General features: G+C 41.4%; 1 protein-coding gene across 4 annotated transcripts; it reads left to right on the top strand.

The window, feature by feature from the left end:
* Positions 1-1226: 1226 nt before the first annotated feature.
* On the top strand, positions 1227-26857 carry RUFY2 (RUN and FYVE domain containing 2). Of its 4 annotated transcripts, none has more exons than XM_021529054.4 (18): positions 1227-1376; positions 3719-3892; positions 4374-4491; positions 5671-5772; positions 6843-6966; positions 8486-8547; positions 9079-9144; positions 10936-11005; positions 12189-12290; positions 13002-13118; positions 13677-13844; positions 15007-15104; positions 18890-19009; positions 20764-20893; positions 21465-21559; positions 23245-23293; positions 24274-24351; positions 25228-26857. In XM_021529054.4, exons 1-18 carry the CDS (start codon positions 1373-1375, stop codon positions 25369-25371), a joined length of 1821 nt encoding a protein of 606 aa, XP_021384729.1. In that variant the 5' UTR covers positions 1227-1372; the 3' UTR covers positions 25372-26857. The 4 variants fall into 4 exon arrangements, 3 of the variants coding, with proteins under 3 accessions (XP_021384729.1, XP_021384730.1, XP_085439971.1); XM_021529055.4 differs by having other exon boundaries at positions 10939-11005; XR_014956387.1 differs by lacking the exon at positions 23245-23293.
* Positions 26858-27741: the final 884 nt, after the last annotated feature.

The following is a 27741-nucleotide window of genomic DNA, read 5'->3' on the forward strand; positions in this document are numbered from 1 at the left end:
AATGTGCTGCCTTTAAAACAGCTTCCTCATGCAGAAGCAGCCATTGGTGCTGCTGGAAAACATGCAGATGCATGCCTGCTGTGTAATGTGCTGCTGGGATCCCCAAAAATGAAAAAAAAAAAGGAAGCTGTTTTATGCTAGACTAGCAGGATCAGAGTATGAGTATTTTAGAATTGTTTAATGTTTAAATGTATAGGTTCCTTTTTCCTTGTAAGAGTTGGGAATGGTGGCTCTAAGAAGTGTCCCTGTCACCATGGGCTGTGTTCTATCCCTGTGGTTTGGTCCTTCCTTGCAGGCCCAGGCAGTGACACCCTTTGTGCTGTTTTGTGCAGTTGCTGAAGCTGGGCAAGGTAAAGAACACCTTTTTATTTGACAGGTTGCTGGTTAGCCTTGCCCAAAAAGTTGTGTGGAAAGAATAATTATTAAGCAAAGCATATTGTAGCACTTAGGGTGCAGTAAGCATCAGCTGAGATCCCATCTGCATGTGACGAATGTTTGGTGATAAACAGCTCAATGAGTTTTGGTTCTTTTCTGGCCAGATTCACATTCTAGGGCTTTTAAAAATTAAACCCAAAAAACTTACCTGTTTTTTTTAAATACTGGTTTTGGTTCCCCAGCACATTACCTTTGACGGTACTAAACTCACAGATTTTTCTAGAGTAATATTTATTCTGATACATGTTATCCAATACTACAGAATTATCGTTTGGAATTAATGCTAGGGATCGAAGCTTTACGTCACAAGCGAAGGGTAGAGCAGCCTCAAGTTTGCGCTGCCTGATTGTGCTTAGCTCCTGCCCGAGGTTTCTGTGCCCAAGGCTGCCCTGGCGTTCTTGCCCATCCCTGAGGCCGATGCCGCTCTCCGGGCGGGCAGCTGGGGCCCGGGGCGGAGCGGCTGTCGCGACAGGGGCGGGCGGTGCGCGGGGCGGAGCGGCTGCCGCGACAGGGGCGGTGTGCGGGGAGAGAGGAGCTGCCGCGACAGGGGCGGTGCGCGGGGAGAGAGGGGCTGCCGCGACAGGGGCGGTGCCCGGGGCGGAGGAGCTGTCGCGACAGGGGCGGTGTGCGGGGAGAGAGGAGCTGCCGCGACAGGGGCGGTGCCCGGGGCGGAGCGGCTGTCGCGACAAGGGCGGTGTGCGGGGAGAGAGGAGCTGCCGCGACAGGGGCGGTGCGCGGGGAGAGAGGGGCTGCCGCGACAGGGGCGGTGCCCGGGGCGGAGGGGCTGCAGCGACAGGGGCGGTGCGCGGGGCGGAGCGGCTGCCGCGACAGGGGCGGGTCCTCCCGCCGCCGGGGGCGCCGCGCGGCGCGGGCTGAGGGCGGGAGGAGCCGCGGGCCCTGAGGGAGCGGCCGCGGCGGCGGCTCCTCCTCTCCAGCCATGGGTGAGCGGGGCTGCGGCAGCGGGAGCGGGCCGGGCCGGGCCGGGCCGGGCCGGGCGGGGGCCGCGGGCAGCGGGGCCGAGGCAGGGCCGGGCCGCGGCCCCGGCGGCAGCGGGCGGTGCCCGGGCGCGGGCGGGCTCGGCCGGGCGGGCCGGCGCTGCCGCGGGGACGGCGCCCGCAGCGCCCGGCCCAGCGCAGCGCTGTCGCCTCACGGGCCCGGGCTCCCGCTCGGAGCCGGTGATGCTGGCGGTGTGCTCGCTGGGGTGCCTGCCCACAGCCCTGCCGGGCCCTGCTGCTGCTTCGCCGAGGAAAGCCCTGCAGAGCTTGCTCTGCCCTCCGTAACACCCCATACGGTACCCGAGCGGCAGCTGCGATTTAGGATTTCACACGCGTTGTTAAATTCTAAATCTTGATTTCAAATTTAAAAGAAATGGTTCGCCATTTATTATTTAAAAGAAGCAGGTGAAGAAAAACATGCAGGTAGATCACAATTTAAACAGACCTAAACTGGATTTGGCCTCAGAAAGAGCAACCGAGGGCTGGTAATTAAACAGCAGACATAGAAGTCTGTCTTGGAGAGGATCACCTCCAGAAGTCAGAATGAGGTCACCTGACAAAGGAATTTTCGTGATGCCTTTGGGGAAATAGCGTATGTAGCAAGGGAGAGCTACCTACCTGAAGTCTGCATTGAGCAAGGCGTTTCCTCCGCCAACACTTGTATTTAATACCGTCAGTAGCAGAGCTGATGAAAAGCAGGATGTCTGCAGGAAGGCTGCTGCTGCCAGCCTCCCCCGTCCCGGGGATGCTGTGCTGGCGCTGCTCCTGGCAGAGCTGGTCAGACCCCAGCAGCTGAGCAGAAAGGAGGGAAGAGACAAAGCACTGAGCTGTGGCTGCTAACTGGGTACAGTTTTGCCAGAGCCCCGTCTCTCATTATCTTATTGTTTCTAATGTCTCCTGGGGTTTTCTGTTGAAGTTCTGGGGAATTATAAAAGCAGTTTTTAAAGCTGTCGCAGGTACATAATCTCAGTCATTATTTTTCTTAGAAAGCAGAGATAGGTTATGTTTTGTGGTAGTTGGGTATTTGGCTGGCAACTAGGGAAACAGAATATTAGAAAGTAGTTTTCAGGGTTTCTAATATCCAATCCCTAAATACCTGAAGGCTGCAGGAAATGAGACAAGTCATTTCACTGCTGTTGAGGAGCTGATAAAATGCCCATCTGTTATGATGATTTGGGTTCTTTGTGCTTTCTGACGTGCAGACAGATACAGTCTGTATCAGATACCAATACTCAGATTTGCAAAGGAACAGGCTCATTTTTTTTTTTTTCTCAGACTCGGGTCTTTCTAGATATTTTGACATCTGTGTCTCAATGTATTAAAAAAAAAAGTTTGTTTTTTTTTTCACTTCACTTGTTGAATTTAATTAAGCAGTAAATCATCAACTCTTTTGTTTCTTTCCAGGTTACTTTGATGATAGTGAATAAACAGGGGCTTGTTTTGTCTCTTAGAAAATAGGGTCTGGCCTGAATGTTTGAATTGCTTTATTATAAATGAAAATAAGCTTAAGAATTTCCTGAGCACTCCGTTCTCAGTAGCAGGATTTCTAAGAAGAGGAGCCTTGTCCATTCTGTCCTACTAAGATGATTGTAAAAAGCTATGGATTTTTTACTGACTAGATTTAATCCTCAAATGTATTTTTGCAGTATACACTTTGTAATGTTTACCAAAAACTTCAAGTTAAAGCAAAACCTTTAATTCTTAAGATTTTCTGTGTAAAAATACTTTGTGGCTAGGTGAGAATGAATTTTCAGTGTGTAGTATTTTCCAGAAAACGCTCCTGGTTTAGTGGCAGTGACTCTGAACAACCTGAGAAGGAGGGCATGTGTTTGTGTCACTGTGCAATTAAAGCTACAGTGGAAAGTGATTATATATAAAAAGTATGATGTCTGCTTCTGTAGGTAGGCTGTAATACACCAAATAAATCTGTAAATTAACAGGAAGGCTGCTTTGATACCGCGGGAGGGGCAGTGGTTGCAGCCATGCAGCAGAGTTGCTGTGTTAATTGCAGTGACTTGGCTGCTTCTGAGACCTGCTGGGACAGCATGGTGCCTCAGAACTGACATTCCCAACCTGGGGTTTTCATTCACCTGTTAAAACACTAAGAATGTGTTTTGGATTGGATGCTTTTCTATGGCATGGTGGTTTATAGCACCTACTGAATTTGTTCTGTTGAGTTTATTAGGTTAAGGTAAGTTTTCCTTTTAACAAGGTGGATGTGAAGCACTTTATTTCTTTGTGTCACTCCTAAAACTTGAACCATAACATTTTTTTCTCTGTTGTCTTAGCTGTAAAGGACCCTACAGCTGTAGAAAGAGCAAATTTATTAAACATGGCTAAACTGAGTATCAAAGGACTCATTGAATCAGCCTTGAGCTTTGGGCGCACTCTGGATTCTGACTACCCACCTTTGCAGCAGTTCTTTGTTGTCATGGAGCACTGCCTGAAGCATGGCCTAAAAGGTGTGGAAATTGGTCTAGCTGCATATTTCTCATCCCAAACATGCCATTTTTCTTCCTTTCTTTCTGGAAGTAGATAAAAAAGGTGTAGTGTTGCATAGAGAACTGAAAAAAAAATTTAAATGGTCACCTTTTATGATGAGTAGTGTAATGATTAATTTTTCACCACATATTTCCACATTTGCTAACGTCTTTTGTACAGCATTTATTGTAAGTGATCCAGGGTTTGCCGACTTGATGTATGTGTGTAGTATATATTTTTAGCTAGACATCCTTTTATATTTTTTTTTCTAGCATATCAATTTTAAATTCACAGCAAAGTAATTTGGAAGTTGGTTTTGGATGCTGGTGAGCTGACCAGTGTCTCAGTTGAGTTACCTGGAACTCTGGACTCAGGAGTTGACCCTTTCACACACCAAATATTATGAAGGAGGCTACTGCAGTGATTTAAATTAATTCAGTTACTTGATTTTTCTTTTCATAGTAAGAAAATCCTTTCTAAGTTACAATAAAACCATCTGGGGTCCTCTGGAACTTGTGGAGAAATTATATCCAGAAGCTGAGGAAATAGCAGCAAGTGTCAGAGATTTGCCTGGCCTTAAGTAAGTAGTTTTGTTAAAATGCAGCAGGAAAATAAAGGACCTGATTGAGAATTTCCAGGTGTCTCATGATTTCATTTGCCATTAATCAAGCCTTTGAAGAGCTAGCACCTGATGTTGGGGAGAGCACAGGTGAATGGGAGGGGGACAACAATGCAAAAAGGAGCAGGCTGTGTATCAGTCACTCTGCATCTAGAATTTCAGCAGACATTGGTGAGCGCAGTCTGCAAAGGCTGTATCAAACCACCAGGTGACATACCAGAGAGGAAAGAATTAGGCAGCTTTTGAGACTCTTGCTTGCACAGTCCTACTCAGTTATAAATTTATTCTCTTCCCATTCCAGTGCACTGTGCTTTTGTATTTAGCTTTATAATTGGCAATCAATGAAATTCCAAAAGGGCTTGGTTGCACTGACTGGTATAGGGCAGCACAAGGGTTCTAATTTCTATCTTTAGACCTTATCTAGTGCACACAGGAATGTAAATTATTATTTACTCTTGTGGCAGGCCAGAGGAAGTAATAGCCTTTGCTAGGTGTGTTACTCTCTTCCTATCCTGACACGACTTGTGAGGGGTTTTTCATTGATGGGCTTCCACTTTTAAGTATGCAAGCATTAGAAGAGGAAGGTCTAAAGGTCCAGGTGTAATTTGCTGGTTATTAGTGTTTGCCAGTTACATGGGTCTTCATCTTTTTTTGGCATTGCCTTCCTAAGATAGTACTGAATTTGTACACAATTAAAGGTAGGATTGAACAGGGGTTGGGCAGAGCCCCAGAGTAGGATTGGGAAGGGAAGCTGCAGTGGTGGCTTGTGATGGGCATTTTCTTGCATTCCCCTCAACTCTTAACAAACTGCAGAAAGGAGTCTCAACTGTTGCAAGCGTTTTACTTCAGCAGAAAACAGGACTTTCAAGATTATCGGGCTCTTGTACAGTGTATACTCCTGTTTTTCCAGGGTCTGCTCCCAAGCTCAACTGAGTAGTTGAAAATCTTTGTTATCCCAAAGCTTGGAGTCAAAAGCCTAAACATTATGGCTTTCCACATGCTGATGCTCAACTAATAATTTAAAATACCCCTTCAGAAATACCAGTTGCTCCACGAGTAGACTGATAAGGTGTTAAAGAGCATGATTTAATCAATATGTTGTTAATTTGGGGCTGTTTGTCCTCATGGCCTTTGTTTCAGGACGCCGCTGGGCCGTGCCCGGGCCTGGCTGCGGTTGGCGCTGATGCAGAAGAAAATGGCCGATTATCTTCGCTGTTTAATCATTCAGAGAGACCTCCTCAGGTAAACAACTCATTGGATTTTGTTTGCAATTTATTTTTCGAGGTTTAGTCTTCTAAAATAATCCTGCATTCCCCTGCTGTGCAGAATAAGCACTAGGGAGGAGGTGACTTCACCCCTACCATGTGTGTTGTTTCCACTGAGCTGGCATTGGAAGGAGGACTCTTGCTTTGAACTTTGCTTTCACAGTTCTAACACTGACATTGCTCTCTCCTGGCATAACTTCTGTCCAATGGAGTCATTAAGAACAAATGGAGAAGAATGCTTCTTCATTTCAGTTTTTGTAAGCTATACTTATTTTTAAGACTGACTTTGTGCCTAGATAACACTGGTATGTCAGGATGTTGTTGGTGTTCACCAGCCATGGACTTCTCCAGTGAAAAGACAGTTTGTTACATAGAATCTAAAATCTTAATTTAAAAATGCAAGGAGGAGAAAGTGCTGATATTCTCTTGTTCACTGAAGTATTTGTATTTGTAGTGGTTTTGGTGCAAAACTATGACAATATTTTAACAGCCTTTTTAGCATTTTAGCCCTTTATGTTTCTTTTTTATCCATTTAATCTCTTCCTTGGATCCTTGAATTTCAAGCATATATTCACTGAATTCCATGCATTTTTTTCACAAAAAGTAATTTTCTGCCATTCTTCCTTTGCATTGCTTGCAGTGCTTCTTAACAACTTGAGTTGTCTGAATCAGTGTGGCCAAGTATCCATTTGTTGCAGTGTCCTCTTCAAGACTGGCTAATAGCAGGTGTAGGGAAGAGCCTTTTCTGGTCTTTTTTTTTGTTTTCTTTTAAAGTCAAAGTAAGTCTTGTCATCCTCCCCACAATGTACCAGCCATCTGGAGCCTAAGGCAGTATCCTTATTTTTAATAGCCTCTGAGACAAACCATGCACTTTGAATTTTAAAATATTTATGAGGTAAAAGTATGGGCAGGGCCAGTTCATCTTTATGGGTGCTGTAGTAAGGCTGCAGTAAGAGAAAATTTAGATATGTATGTCACTTATGATTAATTTATTGGATGCATATAGAATGAATGTACCAGTAAGATGCAATTTTCTTCTCCACACAGTGAGTTTTACGAGTATCACGCACTTATGATGGAGGAGGAAGGGGCAGTGATTGTTGGGCTGTTAGTTGGGCTGAACGTGATCGATGCCAACCTGTGTGTGAAGGGAGAAGACCTGGATTCACAAGTAAGTTCATCCAGGTAAAGGAATGTACATGCAATCCATGAGAGTTTTCTGTACTTTCGTTTGTGGGTTTTGTTACTTCGGAGTGGTAACTTGTTAGAAATCCTACCTGAGACTGTTCAGGCTGTGATGATCCAGCTCCTGGGTCTGTGGGGCTGTTGCCTTAACTTCACTATCAGCAGGGTGACCTTTGAATGGAGATAATGGTCAGAGTGCAAGGGTCAAGTTATGTGCTTTGTCCTCAAATGGGAGCAGCTGTAGCAAGGCAGAGTTCTTTCCATCTGACTTGTGTGACCCATCCTTTTCTTCTGTGGGACAAGTATAGTTCCATGATCAGTTACCCTGCTTGATTTATTTATTGCTGTTCTGAAACAAGCACTCTCTTATGGCCTCATAAGAGGGTGACTACTTTGATTCTGCAAAGCAAGGCTTGGAATTCTTCCTGCTTTGAATGGGCTTTGACTTTTAACCCTGATCTCTTCCAAGAAAATATTAACAGATTCTCTTTAAAGGCAGATGCACAGGTATTTGTAAATAAACGTAGACTGTGTTCAGCTCTGATTGTTTTTTTTTTCAGCTTCTTTGTGGAAAAAAAAATAGTAGCTTAAGTGGTTATTACTATATTCATATATTTGATGAAAAAACAGCTCCTCTGGGAAAGCTAATTGTGTGTGTGTGCTTTTGAATTCCATGGTTAACTTGTCCTCAGTTGTTTGTTCTAGTTACTGTGTAGTGCTGGTTTCAGGCGCTGAATCTTGTGTAAAAGAAGATATAACTTTGACAGGCCTGTAATTACAGAAAACTTATCAACTTGCTCTTAGTGTTGAGAATTAAGTATGTGTATTATAATCCACAAAACCTAGCTACACCGCTGTTATCACTGGGTGGCCTTGCTGCATGAGAGAGAAAATTCAGTTTGAGGTAATGGTTGGCAGATGAGATTCTGATTGCAGTGTGTCCCAGTTTGACATAAGTAAAATGTCCAGAATAATTCTGTTTGTGAAGAGTAGTATAAAGGAGGCACCTTCTCAGAGAAGCCAGAAGCAGCAGGTTTTATTGAGCAGAAAGGCAAACTTCTGAACCTTGATAGAAGTCACAGCCAGGAGCAGAATTTTGGTGTGTTGAAAAAAATGCTACTCAGTGGTGAAATGTGTTTATGCAGCAGTAGTGAATTGAAATAAAGTAACTTTTATAGATAGAACATTTTACCTTATTTATTAGAGATGGTATTTCGCTTTAATCAGAAAAACATATTTTTAAGAAGTTTTTTGTGAAGAGATTTTTTTAGAAAAGACATGGAAAGAAAAACAGGATCCTGACATGATGTATAAACCAGGTAAATATTAAACTTAGTAAAATCTTGTTTAAAGTGTTACAGTTCAGGTTTTTCAACTTCTGGTTCAAACTGGATGAACCTTAAAAATGCTGTAACTGAGGTTTTATTAATTGTATAAATACAAGGCTGTAAATATCAGCAGCACTTATTTGTATGATATGAAACTGTACCTTTGCTTTCTCCTAGGTTGGGGTGATCGATTTCTCTGTGTATTTGAAGAGTGATGATGACATTGGGGGTAAAGAAAGGTATGTCCTCACAAAATTCCTCTTTTCTACGTTAACAAATGATTTCTTGGCTGGGACCTGTTCTTTTAGAAGCAAGTCAGGTTCCCTAAAAATGAAATGTTCTGATCCTGTGTTATTAGTTAGCTGGAGGAATATTTGCAGTCTGAAGCAAACCTCAGCAGCATCACCTGCCTCTAAGCAGGGGAGGCTTGCCGGGTGGCAGTGAAAAGGAACCTGCACACCTTTAAGCCCTGAGCTTGGGATTTAGTCAGAGTTTCAAAAGAACCAGAGTTATGGCAGAGTAAATAAACATCCCTACCCTTCTCAGACTTCATCTTTCATGTAGAGAAATTGTTTGCAGTTAAAGCATTGGATTTTTTTTGTGTCTCACTGATGTAACATCTGTTGTTACCTTCGTAAGTATGAGATGAAGTTGCTTCCTTTCTTTTTGAAAACACAGTTGAGTTGGACATTTGCATATGGTAAATATGTATATTTTCAGTCCATAGTTTAGTACATTATTTTGTTAATTTTATTTTGTGCTCGCTTTAGAAATGTACAGATCGCTGCAATATTGGACCAAAAGAATTATGTAGAGGAACTAAACAGGCAACTGAAGTAAGTATTACTTTGAAGTATGGGTGTCAGGCCAGGCTTACAGGTAAATGCCTTTTGTACCACAGCTTTGTGAGAGAACTTCAGAGAAAAAGCTGCCATTTCTCCATATTTAGACTGAAGATTTAGTGAAGTAGGAAAAGACACTCTCCTGGAGAGCTCAGTATCAGTTTTCGTGCTTTTGGGCAGTCAAAACCTTTATTCTTCAATGAGACACAAAACCAACAGCCCAGAGCTGTGAAAGTCCTCATGATTCATAATATTACAGGAATCAAAAGCTTGGTCTGGATTCTAACTATGTTCCTTTTAACAGTTTGATATGTTCCTTTTAACACTCAAAACAGTGGTTTTGTGTGTGCTGGTGAATCTATGTGTTTTTATTTCTTTGCCTTGCAGAATATTTTAGTTTGTGTCTTTAATGGCTAGGACTGAAACTGAATAAGCTCATTGCTTGCTAGAAGCTACTTATATGTGGTAGGTTGAGGTTCCTGTTAAAACAATTTTCAGGAAAGCAGCTTTTTCCTCCTGCTTTGCTGGATGAAACAAACCTAGTCCACCACTGTGTTTGTTATTGTGCAAATAGAACAACAGTGATTTAAATTCCCTGAAGACTATTCTACAAAAGTAAACAGTCTGAAGGGCTACAAATCTAAAAAAACCCAACAAACCAAACCAAACAACAAAGCCAGAAAGAATTGTAGAATCTGTAGCATAGCTGATCTAGATCCTTTTTGAAATGTAATAATATTTTTAAATTTTTAATGCTGATAATCTGGATCACTGGTTACTCTAAGGCTCCTGTTGGAGTAAGGATATTCTGCTTTGAAATGTTGTCACTGAAGAGAAACCTTCAACAGCACAGAAAAGCTGAGCACATCAAATATGAGCAAAATGAAAGGAGGAGAAAGGAGCTATCACAATTAAGAGCAGTGATGTGTTCTTGTGCTCTGGTTTATGCCATAGAATTTCCTGTCAGATCAGTGATTCAGCAACTCTCCTCTTTTATTTCAGTTCAGCTGTTTGTGTTTAGACATCCTAAAATGCAGTAATCTCTCTGCTCTGCTGTTACAGATGAACTGGCAACTTCTGAGGACACCACAAAGAAATATGTGAAAAAGTAAATGGTGTTACAGAATAGGTTTTCTGTTTCCCTGTGTGTGAAGTGCAGCCTGGAAAAAGGTGCTACCTGCAGAAATAGGTTATGGAAAAGGCCTGGATGTAGTTTGATACTATAAAAAGCAACAGAGTAATAAAAGACAATAAAACTCTGGTGAGATTGCTAAATGAAGTCAAGAAGCATCAAGAAAAGGATAGCTTGAGGACAAATCTCAAAAAAAAATGCAGATAAACAAATGATTTTATAAAATAAATATATTTTGGAGGAAGAGAATCTAGAGCCTGAAGACAAATCCCAAAAAATGCAAAGAAACAAATGCCTTTATAAAAGAATGTATTTTGAGGAAGAGAATCTGCAGAATGGTTTTGTTCTATAGGGGGAACTCATTTATCTTTTGGATGCAATATGGTTGTGAGGATAAAGGAAGGGGAGAGTGCATGGGAAGTCCTAGCCAAGCAGGAGTTTAAGTGACAGGGGTGACATTGGGAATTGGAAAGAAGCATATAAATGTTCAACAAAGGAGAGTAATTTTCTTCTATTTAGGAAAACTTCCAATAATGGGAACAGACCTCACAGTTCTTAACCATTAATCACTGTACCTTGCATTAAAGCTCTTGGGCTTGGTTGAATGAGTTTTGATGTAATCTTGAATACTACTGTTTCTTTTTCCCTTTCAGTAGCACAGTTAGCAGTCTACATGCAAGAGTTGACTCACTGGAGAAATCAAACACTAAACTGATTGAAGAGGTACTTTTTTATTTTAGTAATGTGTAGCATATTGTTTTCTCTAAAAGACTGTTTTTCTAAATATACTTACATTATTTTAAGCTGTGGAAGCTCTGTATAATATATTCAGATACCTTTCTTTTGGCTTAAAGAAGAGTGGCAGCAGCTGCAGGGATTTGAAGTCAGCTTGCCAGGTAGCCTCTAGCATCAGTACATCAATTCTGTAGAACATTGCAATTTCCAACTTTGGACAAAATGAGAAGAGAATCCTTTCTCAGTCCAGCTGTCAGTCTGATTTGTGCAGATGACTGGTCTAGAATGTATGACACCAGTTGCTAGAAAGAGACAGAAAGTAGTTCACCAAGCAATTTCTGTTCCAGTTCCCAGCTTTAACCAAAGGATTGTTTCTTGCTTTTTTACTGGATACTTATGCACAGCTTTCAGACTTGTCTGGTTCTGGATTTGTGTTTATAGCCTATATTTCTGGTTATCTTTGATGCTTGACTAGTTTCCAATATTTTTAGCTTTATAAGAGAGAGCACACCTTTTTTAGTTATTGAAGGGGAAAATTGAAAACTCTAAATTCAGCTGCTGAAGGAACAGCTAGCTCACTCTGCGAGTAATGTATCCAAACAGAGCGAGAACATCTTTTCTGAGTGTTAATTCTCAGAGTATTCTGGTTCCTTTATAAGCCTTCAGCCCAACTGTCCACCTATTTTGATCCTTTGGTTTATAATTCTGACATTAAGCTGTATACTGTAGGGCCCAGTTATAACATGTCATCTTTTATAAATATGTTGTTCATATGGGGGAAGCTTTCTTATGTAAGCTGCTCCAGATGATATATTAAGATGCCCAAAATAGATAAACAAAAACTGGATGAACTTGAAGCCAAGTGGAAAGAAAAAGCTGAGGATGAGAAAAGAGAATTAAGGGTCTTTAAGTCATAATGGAGCAATGAAAAGAAAGCATCTTCTTCACCAGACATGAAACAGTGAAGTATCCTGAACATGCTGCTGCTGTAATGAAAGTGACTCATTATTAAAACCAGGAGCTTCATGCTTTCTTTAAAAACAGCCTGTTCGGCAGGCAGGGAAAATAGTGCGGAGAATGTCTTGGTCTTGCATTAATCAGAATATTTTTTACTTTGTTTCTACTCTCAAAAGTGGTCACAGTACTTCTTTTTTTATTTGTTCCTTTTCAGTTAGCAATAGCAAAAAATAATATAATTAAACTTCAGGAAGAAAACCATCAATTGAGGAGTGAAAATACTCTGATTTTAATGAAAACACAGCATCATCTAGAGGTATGTTAGTTTTACCACTTTTAATATTGTAACATAATGTAGTTATTTTTTGTTCAAAAGTTTGTACATCTCAACTTCAAGTAAGCTTAACTTGTCCAAATCTGAAACAATGTTTATGAGGAGAAGGGCTTACTAAATCCGTGGAGCTTTCTAAATGGCATAAGTAAATTAAAATTCTAGGATGCTAGATTGTTTTACATCCATACGCATGGGTAGTGTATTCAAGTGGCACCAAAGGAGGACAGTACTGCAGTATAGATGTTTTGCTGGTTTTATTCAGTTGTCATTATCAAGCTATGGCCACAGAGCAGAAACAGCTCTTTCCATGTTTTTCTCGGATGATGTGTTTGTAAGGTTTTCTTCTTATTCCCCACAAGCGTTAGATTGTCACAGCACATGTTGCAGTTGGGACGGCCACGATACACAGAGTATCACCATACAATTTCAGGAGGCTGCAAGCATCTGCCCTTCTTGTTCTTCAGCCCAACCTTTTATACCCTCATGTTGATGCATTGCACTGTGTGCCCTCTGTTCCCTGTGTGATTGCTCAGCACACCTGGGCATTCCAGGGCTCATTGCTGGCAGTGCTGCTCACCTGCTTCTCTCAGCTGGACCCACTGGGGATGGGGCTGGGCCACTCCCAGTTAGCACCAGCTGTGTGCCTACTTTAGATTTATTCCATTTAGCTGCAGAACCTCTGTACCTTTGCAGGCAGCCAAGGTGGATGTGGAGGCAGAGCTGCAGACGTACAAGCACTCGAGGCAGGGCCTGGATGAGATGTACACCGAGGCGCGCCGGCAGCTCCGGGAGGAGGCACAGCTGCGGCAGGTGAGTGCTCCTGGCACTGCCCCTCTGCACAGCGCTCACTGTGTGAGCACTGCTACTTCCCTTGGGCTTAGCTCCTGCCTTTCACATACTTCAGTGGCCTTTTCTAACTGCCTCTAATAAAAAGGGAGTTTTTACAGAACATCAATATTTCTGTAGTAATGTTGCTGAAGAACACTAAAAAAACAACCAGATTTTTCTTGGATAATTTTTTAGGTAAGCTTTTAGCAATACTGTATGCTCTCTATCTATGCTAAATTGTTCCTGTGAAAATACAAATACTTCTGTTCTATTTTTGTAATTAATACTTAGGCAGCTCTGTACAACACTGGCAGGGTAATTTCTTATCATGTGACTTGTCTTCTCCCAAAGTTAAAAAACCCCATTGGCCAGTTAGTATATGTATGTCACATTTATGGATAAGTTGCGATGGTAAAGAGGGGCAGAATTTCTGAAGTGGTAAAATAGGTTGTGCTGCAGCTCTGTTAGCGTTTCAAACCAGAAATAAATAATTCCATAATTATTTAAATCCTTTGTGTTGCACTGGCTTGTGTTTTATAGGATATGGAGAATGAGCTAGTGGTTCAAGTTAGCATGAAACACGAGATAGAGCTTGCCATGAAACTGCTGGAGAAGGATATCCATGAGAAGCAGGACACCCTCATCGGCCTGCGGCAGCAACTTGATGAAGTTAAAGCAATTAACGTGGAAATGTACCAAAAGCTGCAGGTAAAGGTTAAACTGCTGAAAGGATCACAGAGAGAGAAATGCATTATTACCATTCTGGTCAGTTGAATGCTGCTGTTCCCTGGAGTTCTGGTTTCCTTGTTCTTCTTAGGTCAGCTTGGCATTTTGGAACATTACCTATGTAAACATGGTTTCATACAAAGGAGTTTTTAAGGCAGTCACTTACTGGCTTTAGGGAAGAAAAGATCATGAGGATAAGATCATGGCCTAATAATGTCCTGTGTGAAATAGAGAGAGTAATAGTGTACTGTAACAAGGATATTTTTTTGGCCTGTGTTGTATAAAAAAAACAGAAGAATGTAGGCACATAATGAGGAGTTGAAGAGAAGCCCTGACCTTCCAAAGTAGAGAAAGGAAGACAAGAATGTGTTAAATGGAGAAAGCTAATTACAATTTCAGATTTATTTTTAAATCTGTTAGCAGATTAAGAAAATATCTTGACAATGAAATGCCTTTTTTTGGGAGCCTATGGATCTCAGGGACCCCAAATGCAGTTAACAAATTACTAAATACCAGCAAATTATTTATGCAAAACATGAATTTGATTTAGGGAATAAATAATGAAAACCAGCACAAGAACCCAGTCAAATCTGTGGCAGAATGAGGGGAGAAAAAATCAGATACTGTAGAGAGATAATTGAAGTGATGGACAAGGGATTCTACTTTTCCCATCTGTGAATGTGAAGAAAATGGACCAGAGGATGACAAATATAAATAGAGCTGGAGAGCAAAATAAGAGAATGTTCTCCAGTGTTAGGATCTGGGGGGGGTTGATTTATAGGAGAACCCTGGGTGATTTTCTGGACTAAGCTCTTTGCTCTTCACTGTAAGGTTCTAATGGGCTACTTGGTCAGTGAATTTAAGTTGACCTCTAAAGTGATTAACTAAGGAAGGAAATCAAAGGGGAACATTTTTACTAATTAAATATTAAATAACCTCTACACTTGCAAAGTATAAAACTACAAATTTTCTAGGCATAAGATTTTACATACTGTCCTCAAGGGTTTTTAGAAGGCAATCCTTAAAGACAATCAAAACTTGAAGCCATTTTTACCATTTGCCCCTTTAGACACTGAAGAAAAAGCTCCCACAAGGTAATGGTGCAATTATATCAATTTCAGTTTTAACCTCTTTTGTAACCCAGGTTTCTGAAGATGCTATGAAAGAAAAGAATGAAATAATTAGTCGATTAGAGGATAAGACCAATCAAATTAATGCAACTATGAAACAACTAGAACAAAGGTACAGCCCCATCTTTGTTTCTCTTTATTCACAACTCCACACCCTTATGTCTTACTGCATTCCCTCAGTTGCCATTGATGTAATTTTCAACTAGAACAATTAAACCAAACCTTCCTGAAACTTCTAATTAGTGCTTTGCTGTTGGACTGTTTTTTTTCTGTATGACAAACACACTCACTTTAAATACAAATTTAATCTTTCAGTTTTCTTCCTCTGCCATCTTTCTTCTGGTCCAAGGTTTTTTATGCTGATACCAAAAGTCATTCTTTCAGTTATTTCAAAATTCTGATTCCTTATTGCCTACTTTTTTTCCCCACTTGAATAAAATGCAATAGAAACGGAAGCATTAATCATGCTTATACTTAAGCATATGCTTAATATAAACATTAATGCCTTCAAAGATCACCGATTGTTTGCTGAAGCTGTTATAATTGTCCATTGCTTTGGAAATGCCATTATTTTCAATGACTTAATGGGTTTTCACACTGAAAGGTTGAAAAGTGAAAGGCTAAAATTTTAAAATATAAATTTACATTATGGTTAGACTGCATGTACTACATAATACTAAGATGTGAATCACATGTTTTAATTTAGTGGCCTTATATGCAACATTGATCTTTCTAATTGTAAAATATAGCATATCCATAAGCCCTGTCATGTTGGTGTTTGACATGTCTTTTTTTTCATTTAAATCTGATTATGAAAAACATGCTTATGTATTAAAAAAATTAGTGACATGAATATTCTTTTATTGACATCCTTTTTTCCTCTTTTTTCTTTTTCTTTTTATCCTTTTATCCCAATTTTTGTTTTTACTGTTTTGCTACCTCCATCTGTCTTTGATTTTTTTGTCCACTGCATTCATAAAGTGACAAAGATCTGTTAACTCAAACTAGGACTATTGCAATGTCATTCGTCAAATGTGCCAGCAATGAGGCTCAGCACCAGTATAAACTTGTCAAGGATATATCATTCTGAGGGCTCCTCCAGATCTCTTGTGTTGAAATAATTGGTGATGAACTAGGACTTCAGAATTATCCAATTCAAACTTGAAAGTGGTATTAGAAATCCTGCACTGTCACTGATAGTAGCTGGGTTCTGTTTTGTTTTCTGAAAGAACATCACCTCCGATCTCACTTTACCCCTCCTAAAAAAAAAAAAAAAGAAAAAGAAAAAAAGTAAATTACTGCACTATTATTAAGCAAATGTAAGCTAGTTTTCTAATGCTATTGAATCGCTTCTTTGTTAGATTTTATTTTAAGAGGTTAGATATCTTTACTTTGACTGTACGTTTTTTTGACACTTGTTTCTAATTACTGATTTTTCCAGTTCTTTGGTACTAAGAGATTTAAAAAGTAGCCATTCTGGCTAAAACTTCCCTTCTCCCCTGCTTATTCCTTTCACTTTTAGGCCGTGTTTATCCCGAAATCACATTCTCTGTTGTGTTCTGTGGTTGTAACTAGCAGTGTTTTCTTGAAGAGAGTGGCAGGAGTTGGAGGGAGGGAGCTGAGCTCCCTCAGGATGGGTGTAAGGAAAGAAGGTGGTGCCAGCATCTTCCTTGTGTGTGTGCACTGGAGGGATGCCAGCCTCTGGGCAGCCAGCAGCTGAAGTTCCACCTCCCTGATGTCCTGGGCTGAAACATTCTCGTGCCTGATTGCTGAGGGTCTCCAGGCAGAGACAGAGTGCTCCAGCAAATTCTCTAGCTGGGACTCCTGCCTAGCACAGCTGCCCTGGGAGGTGGAGCAGTGAGTGGGATGAACAGTTAGGACCCAGATCCTGAACCTGCCTAACCTGTTTGTCAGTTGAGGATCTCCCTGGCTGTGTCTGCACTGAGATCAACACTGTGGTTCTGCCCAAACCCTTTTCCCTCCCTCCACCCATCATTAGGCAGCCTTTACAGCTCCTGTTCCTGCTCTGGGCTGCTGCTTGTCTGCACTGCAGGAAGGTTCAGGCTGCTGACTGCCCTTAATTATTCCCCCTGGTGTTTGCTCTGAAGTCTGTAGTGGATGATGACTGGGAAAATGATCTTTAGAATTTTGCAGCAGAAGGAGATGTGTTTGAAAAAGTGGGGACAGGAAAGGGTTTCTACTGCATGGTTATATACTAGCTTATTCATTGGAATAGGTTGTATTTACTAGCTTATTCCTTGGTTTGGAGGCAGAAGGAGCCTTTAACATGAGCTGGCTACTAAAAAATAACTACCTTCCTTCTTCAAAGAAAACCCAAACCAGAAATACTGAACAGAACAACAGGAAGACCATGGCAGAAATGGGAGCCTTCTTCACCCAGTTGTCATCTATGCAAACAAGTGTTGCCACAGAATCATCTGAATGCCAAATCCAGCTGCAGACTGCAGCCAGCTCGGCATCTGCCTGAATCTCTGCAGTGCAGCCAGCCCTGGTGCTGGGCTGGGGATGATGCTGCAGCTTTTGGGTAGCTAGCTAGCTCCCTTTCTGCCTTGCTTGGGGAAACATCTCTGCAGTTGATTTTGTGATTTAGGGAAGGGTTTAACGTGCTTTTGGTGTTGGTGTCTTGTGTAGCTTCAGTCAGCTTCTGCTCTGGGGAGGGACCTGCTTGTTCCAAATATTCTCCTTCCCATGGCTTGGCCTCTGTGCAGTACCATTGCAGATGTGACTGGGAGCATTCTTCAGGCCCCTGGGGTAGTTGAGTGAGATAGTGCACTCTTGATAAGGTGGTTTAATTCCAGCCTTGTTCACTTGTTTACCAGCAGCTTTTGGAAACTCCCTCTGGTGCAACTTCATCAGCAGAAGCACAAATGCAGACATATTGCTGACACATCTTCTTTTTAGCTGACACTGGGAGCTGGGAGTTACTCTGTGCTCAGGGAGCTGCTGGGAGGTGACAAATCAACCATCTTAACTGATTTCTCCCAACACTTACCTGAGAGGCCCTTGAGACAGTTTTACAGAACACAGAGCAGCAGGTGGGGACATTCACTGTGATTTTACAGGCTCCTGTATTCTCCAGACTATTCTCAGTGTAACCATGATATAGCACAAGTCCCCTTTTAGTACATTTACTTTTGTTACAATACACCAACCACAGAGGTACCACAGTGAGCTAATGTCAACTGAACAAACTTGGAACTCAGAAAATATTAAATCAAATAACAATCCCTTATTTCTTGATTAATCATTTTGATTTGTTTATAGTATGGAGCTATTTTCACCAGTGTAAGAATGCATTATTTTTAATACAGACTATTTAAATTAATGATGATGTAGTTGAGGTAGCTCTATAAATGTAGTGGGACTTGTCAGGTGTATTTTGTTGTATTAGGCTAGTCAAGTCTTTTGCTGTCTGATTGCAGTGCTCTGTATGCAGCCTTATGCCTCAGTTGTTTGGAGCTGCTTTTGCACAACACATGCTCTGCCCTGTCTTAATGGGTGATTAGTGCAAGCCAGGTAATTTTACAGAATTTACTTGGGGGAAAAAAGCTTCAGAAATAACACATGAACGTATGCTAAAGGAAAAAGAAAAGCTTCCATTCTAAAATATGTATCATGCTTTGGCACCTGTTATTCATGAGCATAAAATAAAACAACTATTACTTACAGTGATTACTCTCTTACTGTATGCAAACCCAAGAGCTAAGTTCTCTAGGCATTGTATGGGTTTCTCGTTTGAGTTTGTGAGTTTCCCCCAAACTTAGTTTTTATTTAGAAATGTTTCTATTTCCCCATTTTTCTTTTATTTGTCTTCTTCACCCTCTACACCCTAGTTCTAGCTTCAGTTTTACCCAAAGTTGATTTGAATTACACCAGATTGCAGCAAGCAGAGAAGGCTCAAATGGAGGCTGAGGCTGAGGATGAGAAACTTAAACAGGAATATGTGAATAAATCTGAAAGCCTGCAGAACGAATTCTTCCAGAAGGAGAAACAGCTGTGAGTATTTCTTTCTTGTTTGGAAAAATGCATGGCAGTAAATATTCTACATTGCAATATGTCCTCTGTCCTAGAACAGGCTGCTTGTTGTTAAATGGTTTTGAACAGAATGTAAATACTAAAGATCTTCATGTTAGATACTGACAAGGCAGAAGAAAATATGTCATTCCAAGGAAGCCAAGCTGGCTTTGGGTGCTTCTAAAATGACATACAGCTTGAAAGGAAGGGGAAAACCAGCATTATTTCTTGGCTAAATGTGCCAACTTAATTCAGGAGGAAATTATCCTAAGTTGGGGAAAATATGTTGTGGAGTAGTGGTAAAACACACTTTGAACAAAGCCCACAAGTATGGAGTAGTGTAAACTTAACCAGAAATGGCACAACAATAGTTTGATTGATCCTGCTTAAGGATGAGGTAGAAGTAATTTAACTACCACTGCACAGGAAATAAAAAGTGAAAATTCAATGGAGTCAGAAAAGTTAAAGCTGATTTAAAAGGCAACCCTCTGTCTTTCTCCTGTTACATCCTTCAGTACTAATTAAAATCAGTACATAATGTTAGAAGCTCCCTGTAAGGAGAGGTACTTTCTCTATTTGGGAAGATAAAACATCAGTTAAGTAAATCTTTGGCACAAAGATTGGGGCTTAAAAATTAGTGATTTCCAATCCAGTTATTAGCCCTCCCTTGCCTCTCTCAGAACTCCGAGTTTCAGTCCACTTGTTCAACTGTCATGACAAATGTTCACTTTACTACCACAGTCACCTTTGCAGATTTGAGTAAAAGAACAGTTCAGACCCCAGCCTTAGACTCCTGCAATTCTGAAACCTCCAGGTCATGTTCACTTCTTTTTCCAGCCAGATGCTGAGGTAGTGTCCCAAAATGTAAGTCTTTCCTTTAAAAGTGGGTTTGGTTTTAAAACAGAAAAATTAATGTGGATGTAGATTTCCCATCAAAAGATCTTGCATGAATACTCTCAGATCTTTTCCCCTCTTTTCCTGTGTTGACACAGTTTAAATCTAGAAGATTGGATAGTGTTCTTCCACCCCATAACATTTTAAACACCAAGTCTTCAATGAAACAATAGTAAAACTCTAGCTAGAATGGGTCTTCTGTCAGAGTAGGCCTAATTCCTTTAGCTGAAGTTCAGTTAAGCCAATAGAACCTATATCCCTGTTTATGCTGAACCTCAGCTGTGTAGAAAGCTCAATAAAAACAGAAATGTAAAGTTCTTCCTCCTTTATTTTCAGTTCTGTTCAAAATGCCATAAACCTTAGTCTAAAATAGAAGTTTCACATCAAAGGGTGTAAAATTAAATAACTTTTATGGTACCAGGGATGCCTGCAATGATTGTCTGCATCACCAGTGACACTGTGGCTGGTTGGTTTAGTTTATTTTAGAAAGAAGCTGTATAAAGATAAGGGGCCTTGCCTTATGCATGTTTTAAAAATAATTCAGAATTTTGTGGTTTGTCTTCTCTTACTCATTTATCTCAAAAGTTGGCTCTTCAAAATTATGCCATATTCCTGGTCCTTTAAATAAACTTACTTTGAAAAGCATTTTTGAAGTGGCAGTGCTTTGTTTATTACACTGATACCTAAAATATCATTATATTGACACATTATTTCTGCTTTAGAAATGTAAGTTAATAGTTTGCTATATTAATAATCTATTGCACCCAGAAATAAACTCTGTTTTGTTTTCTTAAGTGATACTGTTGTGCACAGTGGTTTTTGTTTTGTTTTCCCTGTTCTAGGCTTCAGCTGGAAACAGATTTGAAGATAGAAAAGGAGTGGCGGCAAACCCTGGAGGATGATCTTCAGAAGGAAAAGGAAACTGTATCTCATCTGAGAACAGAGACCCAAGAAATAGTTACCCTTAAGAAAGTAAATTCTGCAGCAAATTTTGACTAGTAATTTAAAAATTGACTGCAATGTTGTTTATGGACTTAGACATGGTATTTTAAAGAATTTTTGCAAATATGTGAGGAAGATTACATTAATGTGTTCTCATAAATAGAATAAGGGAAAAAATGGGCTTTTTACTCCCCATTTAGTCCACAGATCAGAGCTCAGTACTTTGGATAAGGAGAAATTAAATCCTTGCTTTCCTTGCTCATTCTGTTGGGGGCTCGGTCCTCACTGTGGGCTCTCTGTGCTCTTGGGCTCTCCAGTCAATCAGGTTTATTTTCCAGGTTTTATCTCCAGTCAGTCAGGTTTATTTTCTCCCTGGAGTGGGATACAGAAGCAGAAATGTTTCCTTATCTCTTGGAGTCTAAGAGAGTTTAATCCTGAGCAGTTGCTGTTCAGGCTGGATTTGGAAGAAGTGTGAGGGATCACTCATGTACTTGGCTTTCTCAACAAGATCAGCTTCAGTAGGAGCAGCTTTCTAGGCAATAGGGCAAGCACAATTTGATAATAATTTGGTTTCATTTTACTTTGTTTGTCTTGTTTTAAGGAGTTTCTTAAACTTCAGGAGAAGAACAAGCAACTGAAAAGCATCTGTGAGGACCAAGAAGCTGCTCTCCAAGAGCTGGCATCCAAGCTGAGCGAGTAATTTTATTATTCTTGATGGCTTATACATTTTATTTTTGTGATATACACGTGAATTAAGGAAAATAGTGGGACAGTGGTAATGCATATTAGACAGTATATGACAATATTGCTATTATTTTGATAACTAACCGGTTATGAGAAGTCACTGTGTCTAGTTAGGTTGGGCCTGTTAATTTTTATTTTTGGTTGGTGGGGTGTCTGTGAACAGAAAGTCCTGGTTTGAAGGGCATTAGGCTTTGTTCTGCAGCAGAACAAAGTTTGCCAGCTGTGACATTGCCAGAGGAGCCCCAAGGAGAAGGTAACAGCTCTGGCTGCAGCAGGGCAGTGCTGCTCTTTGTGAGCCCCAGCCAGACACCAAGCCCCACACAGCTGCTCACTCACTTCCCCACCACTGGGATCAGGGAGAGAACTGGAAAAGCAGAAGCTGGAAAACTCATTAAGGGTTGAGATAAAGGCAGTTTTCTAGAGAAAAGAAAAGCCACGCATGCAAGCAAAGCAAAACAAGGAATTCATTCATGGCTTCCTGTGGTTGGGCAGATGTTCAACCACCCCCAGGAGAGCAGGGCCCCATCATGTGGAATGGTGCCTTGGGAAGGCAAAACTCCATCACTCCAAATGTCCTCCTTCCCCCTTTCCCCCACTTTATATACTGAACATGATGCCATTGGTTTGGAATATCCTTTGGATATTCCTTTTATTCTCTGTCCTGGCTGTGTCCCCTCACTTCCCATCACCCCCAGGCTCCTCCCCAGCCTGGCCCTGGGGGGAGCAGGAAAGGCCTTGGCTCTGTGTGAGGCTCAGCAACAGCAGCAACATCTCTGTGTGACCAACCTGTGCTCAGCAGCAACATCTCTGTGTGACCAACCTGTGCTCAACAGCAGCAACATCTCTGTGTGACCAACCTGTGCTCAGCAACAACATCTCTGTGTGACCAACCTGTGCTCAGCAACAACATCTCTGTGTGACCAACCTGTGCTCAGCAACAACATCTCTGTGTGACCAACCTGTGCTCAGCAACAACATCTCTGTGTGACCAACCTGTGCTCAGCAACAGCAGCAACATCTCTGTGTGACCAACCTGTGCTCAGCAACAACATCTCTGTGTGACCAACCTGTGCTCAGCAACAACATCTCTGTGTGACCAACCTGTGCTCAATAGCAGCAACATCTCTGTGTTACCAACCTGTGCTCAACAGCAACATCTCTGTGTTACCAACCTGTGCTCAGCAACAACATCTCTGTGTGACCAACCTGTGCCCAGCAGGAAGTCAGAGCGTGGTCCCTGCAGCCCCTGGGAGGGAGATGAGCCCCACCCCAGGCAGAGCCAGTGCAGCTTCCCAGACTCAGAGGATGGAAGGGACACCTGGCAAGCAGCACCCTCCTTACTGTTACGTGGTGTTGAAGTTGCATTTAATGATCTCTGTCCTCTCAGTAGTTTGCTGTGATTTATGTGGCCTTTGATGCCCTGTAGAAGAACTTTGTGTGTGTCTCCTGTGACCCAGTTCTCAGTGGGCTGGCCCTGGATGGCTGTGGGGTGGCTGCTTCCTCCAAAATGACAATGTGGTCTTGTACTCCTGTTCAGAGGATTTGGCTTAAAATTTAAGTAACTAAAGCAGTTTTTTAAGTTGTTAGTGCATAACTGACCATGTAAAAGTTTGAACTGGCATTATCTTATTCTTTAGATCAAAACTGAAAATAGAAGATATAAAAGAAGCGAACAAGGCATTGCAGGTTAGTAGTATTTTGAGAAAACAAACTTTTTGATAAACTGGTTTTTTTTGGAATCTTTTGTAAGCATGAGAAGACTTCTCTCCAACAGCAGCTACTCCAGAGAGTGTGTATGATTTCACTGTCTGATTTCCTCCAGGGGAAGAGAACCACAGACTCCCTGTAACGTCCTGGAAAAACTCCATTTGCTTTTGATTTAACTCGTTTGATGCACAGCTGTGCATTTTGGCCCTTTTCTTGCAGTGGTACACACCCTTTTATCATATAAAGAGTGTATCTGGGACAGAATGTGAAGCCAGCTGAGCTTGAATTGCATAGTATAGTACTTCTCAGTGATCAATAAATATTTGATCATCCTAGGAAATAAGTGAACTTGTAGCACCAAAGCTGATAAAATATGATGTGTAATGTCAGCAGGTTTGGGACTTTCTTAAAGACAGCGGGGAGCATTTGAGAGCAGAGACTTTGCACACTTTTGATCATCTGCTGTGTCACCTAGCATATATTACTGCAGTCCAGGGAAAAGTGACTGGAATGGTTGAGCAGACTTCTGGGTTTATTAAGTGGTTTAAACAGAAGGAAAATGACAATTTTTGATACTGTCCTGGTTGTTTTTTTTGTTTGTTTGTTTGTTTGTTTGTTTGTTTGTTTTTTTTTGGCTTCCCTGCATGTTGAGGACTATTCCCGTGTGCTGAGCTGGGACATTGGCTTCACTTGGAGGCTTGCATGCCTTCCTGAGCCACTGCCCAGCTTTAGCACCTCAGGCATGTTCTCTCTGCACCTCTGCTCTGTCTTGTCCCCTGAGGTTTTGCAGTGTTTTGGAGCAGTGCTGTGCTGCTCTAGAGTGTCTTTGTGACATTACACTGGTACCAGGGCACTGAGCATTCAGGCAGTAAATGTTCTGCTCTTGATTTGTCTTGTCCCCTGGAGCCCAGAGTTTAACTTCATCAGCTACATATAATTATGGTAATTTTTTTCTCCAGGGCCAGGTTTGGTTGAAGGACAAAGAAGCTACTCATTGCAAACTCTGTGAAAAGGAATTTTCGCTTTCAAAAAGGAAGGTAAAACTTTAACAAGATTTCTCCCAATGTATTTACAAGTATTATGTAATTATTATTCCAAGTATGTTGTAAATAGTAATTATCTTTGAGGTGTGGCATGAAATGTCAATGATCAGGTGAATGCGGAATTATTTTTGAGATATTTTTCTAGTTCTTTTGTACATACAATGCAGATGAGCCCTAATTTAAAAAAAAACAACCAAACAACAGTGTCATTGTGAAGTTCCACAAAGCAACTTAATTAAAAATTATTTAACTAAATTATTTAACTACTTTGTGGAATTGTTATCTCAAACTCTTATCAGCTCTGGCACTGTTAGAATTTGACATGTGTAGAAGTGTTTTTATGGCAGCTTTTATATACTAGAGGAAGAAAAGACAAGTTTACTGTCATTTTAAAGTAAAATGTGACATTCATTTCCATGCTTTATTAATGTGTGCAGGAGGTTTCCTTTACCTTTTCATGTTAAATCTCAATTAGCGACCTTCACAGAGACATCCACTGTTTCAGATATCATTGCTCATGCTGTGTTTTTCTATAGCAGAATACATTCCTAATCCAAAGTTTGAATGAAATCTTCAGTGCATATATATATATATATATATATATATATATATATATATATATATGCATATATATATATATAAAAGCCTAGAAAGACCATGTGTCTGTCTGTGCTTCATCCTAGACAAACATGATTTGTGTAGGATTGCCTCATAGTTTGGGATGTAGATCAATTATTTTTACAGACTGACTCCAAGAAGGAGTCAGGAATTATGTTTTGGATTGCTATGTGTCTATTGTTTGTTGGTATCGAATTACCAAGTACACTGCCATTGTAAATTTAAATTTTTAATCTTCTGCCCATGATTTAGCATCACTGTAGGAACTGTGGGGAGATTTTCTGCAATGCCTGTTCTGACAATGAGCTGCCTCTGCCCTCTTCACCAAAGCCTGTCCGGGTCTGTGATTCCTGCCATGCAATACTTATACAGAGGTGCTCTTCTAATGTGCCATAAGATATTTATTAATTCTGCTGTTTAGCTCATCCTGTAAAAACCACCACACCAACTAAAGAATGTGCAACAGTATTTCCAGGCTTTCAGGTAAGCAGCGTAGAGTTGCAGTTTCAAGGTACTATGGACGAGTTACTTCTCTGCTTCCTCTTGATACAAATGGAGACAATAGGACCCAAATGTGGAAAATGCACATCTAAAGAGAGAAAAAACCCAGATGGGTATGTTGGTCTACCAAGTGGCTCAGCAGTTTATACAGGAGACTCTGTTAATATGTATTGGATGAATATTTCAGTTGTTAAGATGATCTGGGGAAAGGTGATACTCTTACAGGCTGATGTGCCACAAGTCCAACCTAATTCTGTGCCTGTGCTAGGCTGTTGTGAAGCAAAATCATGCAGTAGCTGGTTTTAAATTGTACTGGAAAAAAGTATGGCAATTAATGCAGCGGTCTGAGAAGTTGTTGCCAAATGCCGTGTGTTTGTTTCCTTCTGTTCATTAGCAGGATTTGGTACATCCCAGAGCATTGCCCTGGCAGCTGTTCCGTGCAGTCCCAGGTGTAAGGGGAGCTGTGCTCAGCCAGGGAACAAACAGTGCCTCGGGGCGCTTGCTGAAGGAAGGTGTGTTCTGCTGAATGTTTTTTTCACATGAGCTGTTAATTTGATATATCTGTGTTTCCACTGAAAGAGAGCTGTTCAGCACAGACCTTTTCTCTGACATTGTCTGTAACCTTGAATAAGTCTCTGCATCATTTTCATGCAAGTCATGCTCTTAAACTTGTACTTGTAGTCACTGCATAGCTCTAGAAACCACCTAGAAAGACTGGGATTAAATACTGGGGATCACATCCTTTCTGTGCTGGCCAGGGAGTTCTTATTTTGTCACCATCTTTCCCAAGCCTTCAGAGCTGGTTCCTAAACTTTGTTTTTTTGCAGAGCACTTTTGAGCCTTTCTGAGTCTACCCACTCTTGTCACTGATGGTAACGTTTTGCTGGAACGTAAGATCCTTGTTCTTTCCATAGGCAAATAGAAATAATATCCTTTGATGGAGTGCCCTCACTTCCAGCTCACTGCACTGCATCCTCTTCCCTTTAGCCACTCCTGGCCTGGGCTCCAGCCCTGCACCCTCCACGCCCCAGGATTTCCAGCCCTGTAGTTCCTTCAGCTGTGGGCTTGGAGTAGCACTGCTGGCAGCAAAAGGGAGGCTGCAAACAGGTCTTTGAGCTGTCCTTGCACTTTGTTTAGCTTGGCTTTGTCTCTGAGGATAGGGATTTAGTGAATATCCTAGAAGCTAACATAGCTATTCTTTTTAACACCTCAATGTAGTTGCTTATGTAGCTTTTGTAAAGAAAAATGTTTTTAAAATGACCTGTTGTAACTTTTTGTAAAATACCACACAAATACTTGTAAATCTGTAAATAACTTTTGGAAAAAAATAAATTTAAGTTATCTGAGAATAATGTCACTTAATTTAAATTTGCAATTCAGAGTATTTTACTTTATTATGTTCAAGTTGCTTAGAAAGCCTTTGCCTGTGCTGGGGAGTGGGGTACCCTGCCAAAGACACAATCAGGTGCTGCTTATGTGCTTCCTGAGAGTGTTTCCAGGTGGGCATGGAGGCAGCAGGGCTTGATGCAGGACAGAGATGCTAGGATAAAGCCAATCTGTATTGCTTTAATAAATAACTTGTCAAAAGGGATGCAACTAAACAGAAATAATATAAAATAGGCAATCTTTAAAAACAAGAATATGCATTTCCATAATGTGCAATTAATGAATTTGTGACTTAATTGCCATCTTTCCTTCCCCTCTGTGCTGTCCTATTTGCATAGGAAAAGCGTGTAATATTCAGATTGCTGTTACTGACTGTAGTTAAGACTTCTGCCTTGAACAAAATGAATGCTGGATGTTCCTCTCATTTTCCTTGGCAGCAAACTACATACCTGGCCTGCATTTAAGTTTTTTGGACACCACTGTGACTAATGCTGTATTTCTGTCTTTCTGTAAAACCCTGCTCCCTTCTCACACGGAGAAGAGCACAGAAGAGCTGTGGGGTACCCACAAGAACCTGGACAGGATCAGAGCAGCATTTTATCCCTCTTGGGACATGAAGCCGCTGCTGCCTTGCTGCCGCCTTGTTCCCCGTGCTCCTCCCCGCGCAGGGCTCGGGGCTGAACCCCGCCCAGCGGGGTCCGTTTGCTCCGGGAGCCGAGGGAGCCCCGGCCCCTCCGGGCAGCGCTGAGCGGCCGCCGCCCGCAGGAACCGGGGCTGCAATTCACGGCCCTGAGTGCGCCGGCCCCTCGGAGCGGACGCAGCTCCTCTGCCGCGCCGCTGCCGGGAGCCGAGGCTCTCGCTGGGCTGAAGGTGCAGGAC

This window comes from Lonchura striata, chromosome 6, assembly GCF_050655825.1.
Source record: "Lonchura striata isolate lonStrDom1 chromosome 6, ASM5065582v1, whole genome shotgun sequence".
Taxonomy (NCBI): domain Eukaryota; kingdom Metazoa; phylum Chordata; class Aves; order Passeriformes; family Estrildidae; genus Lonchura; species Lonchura striata.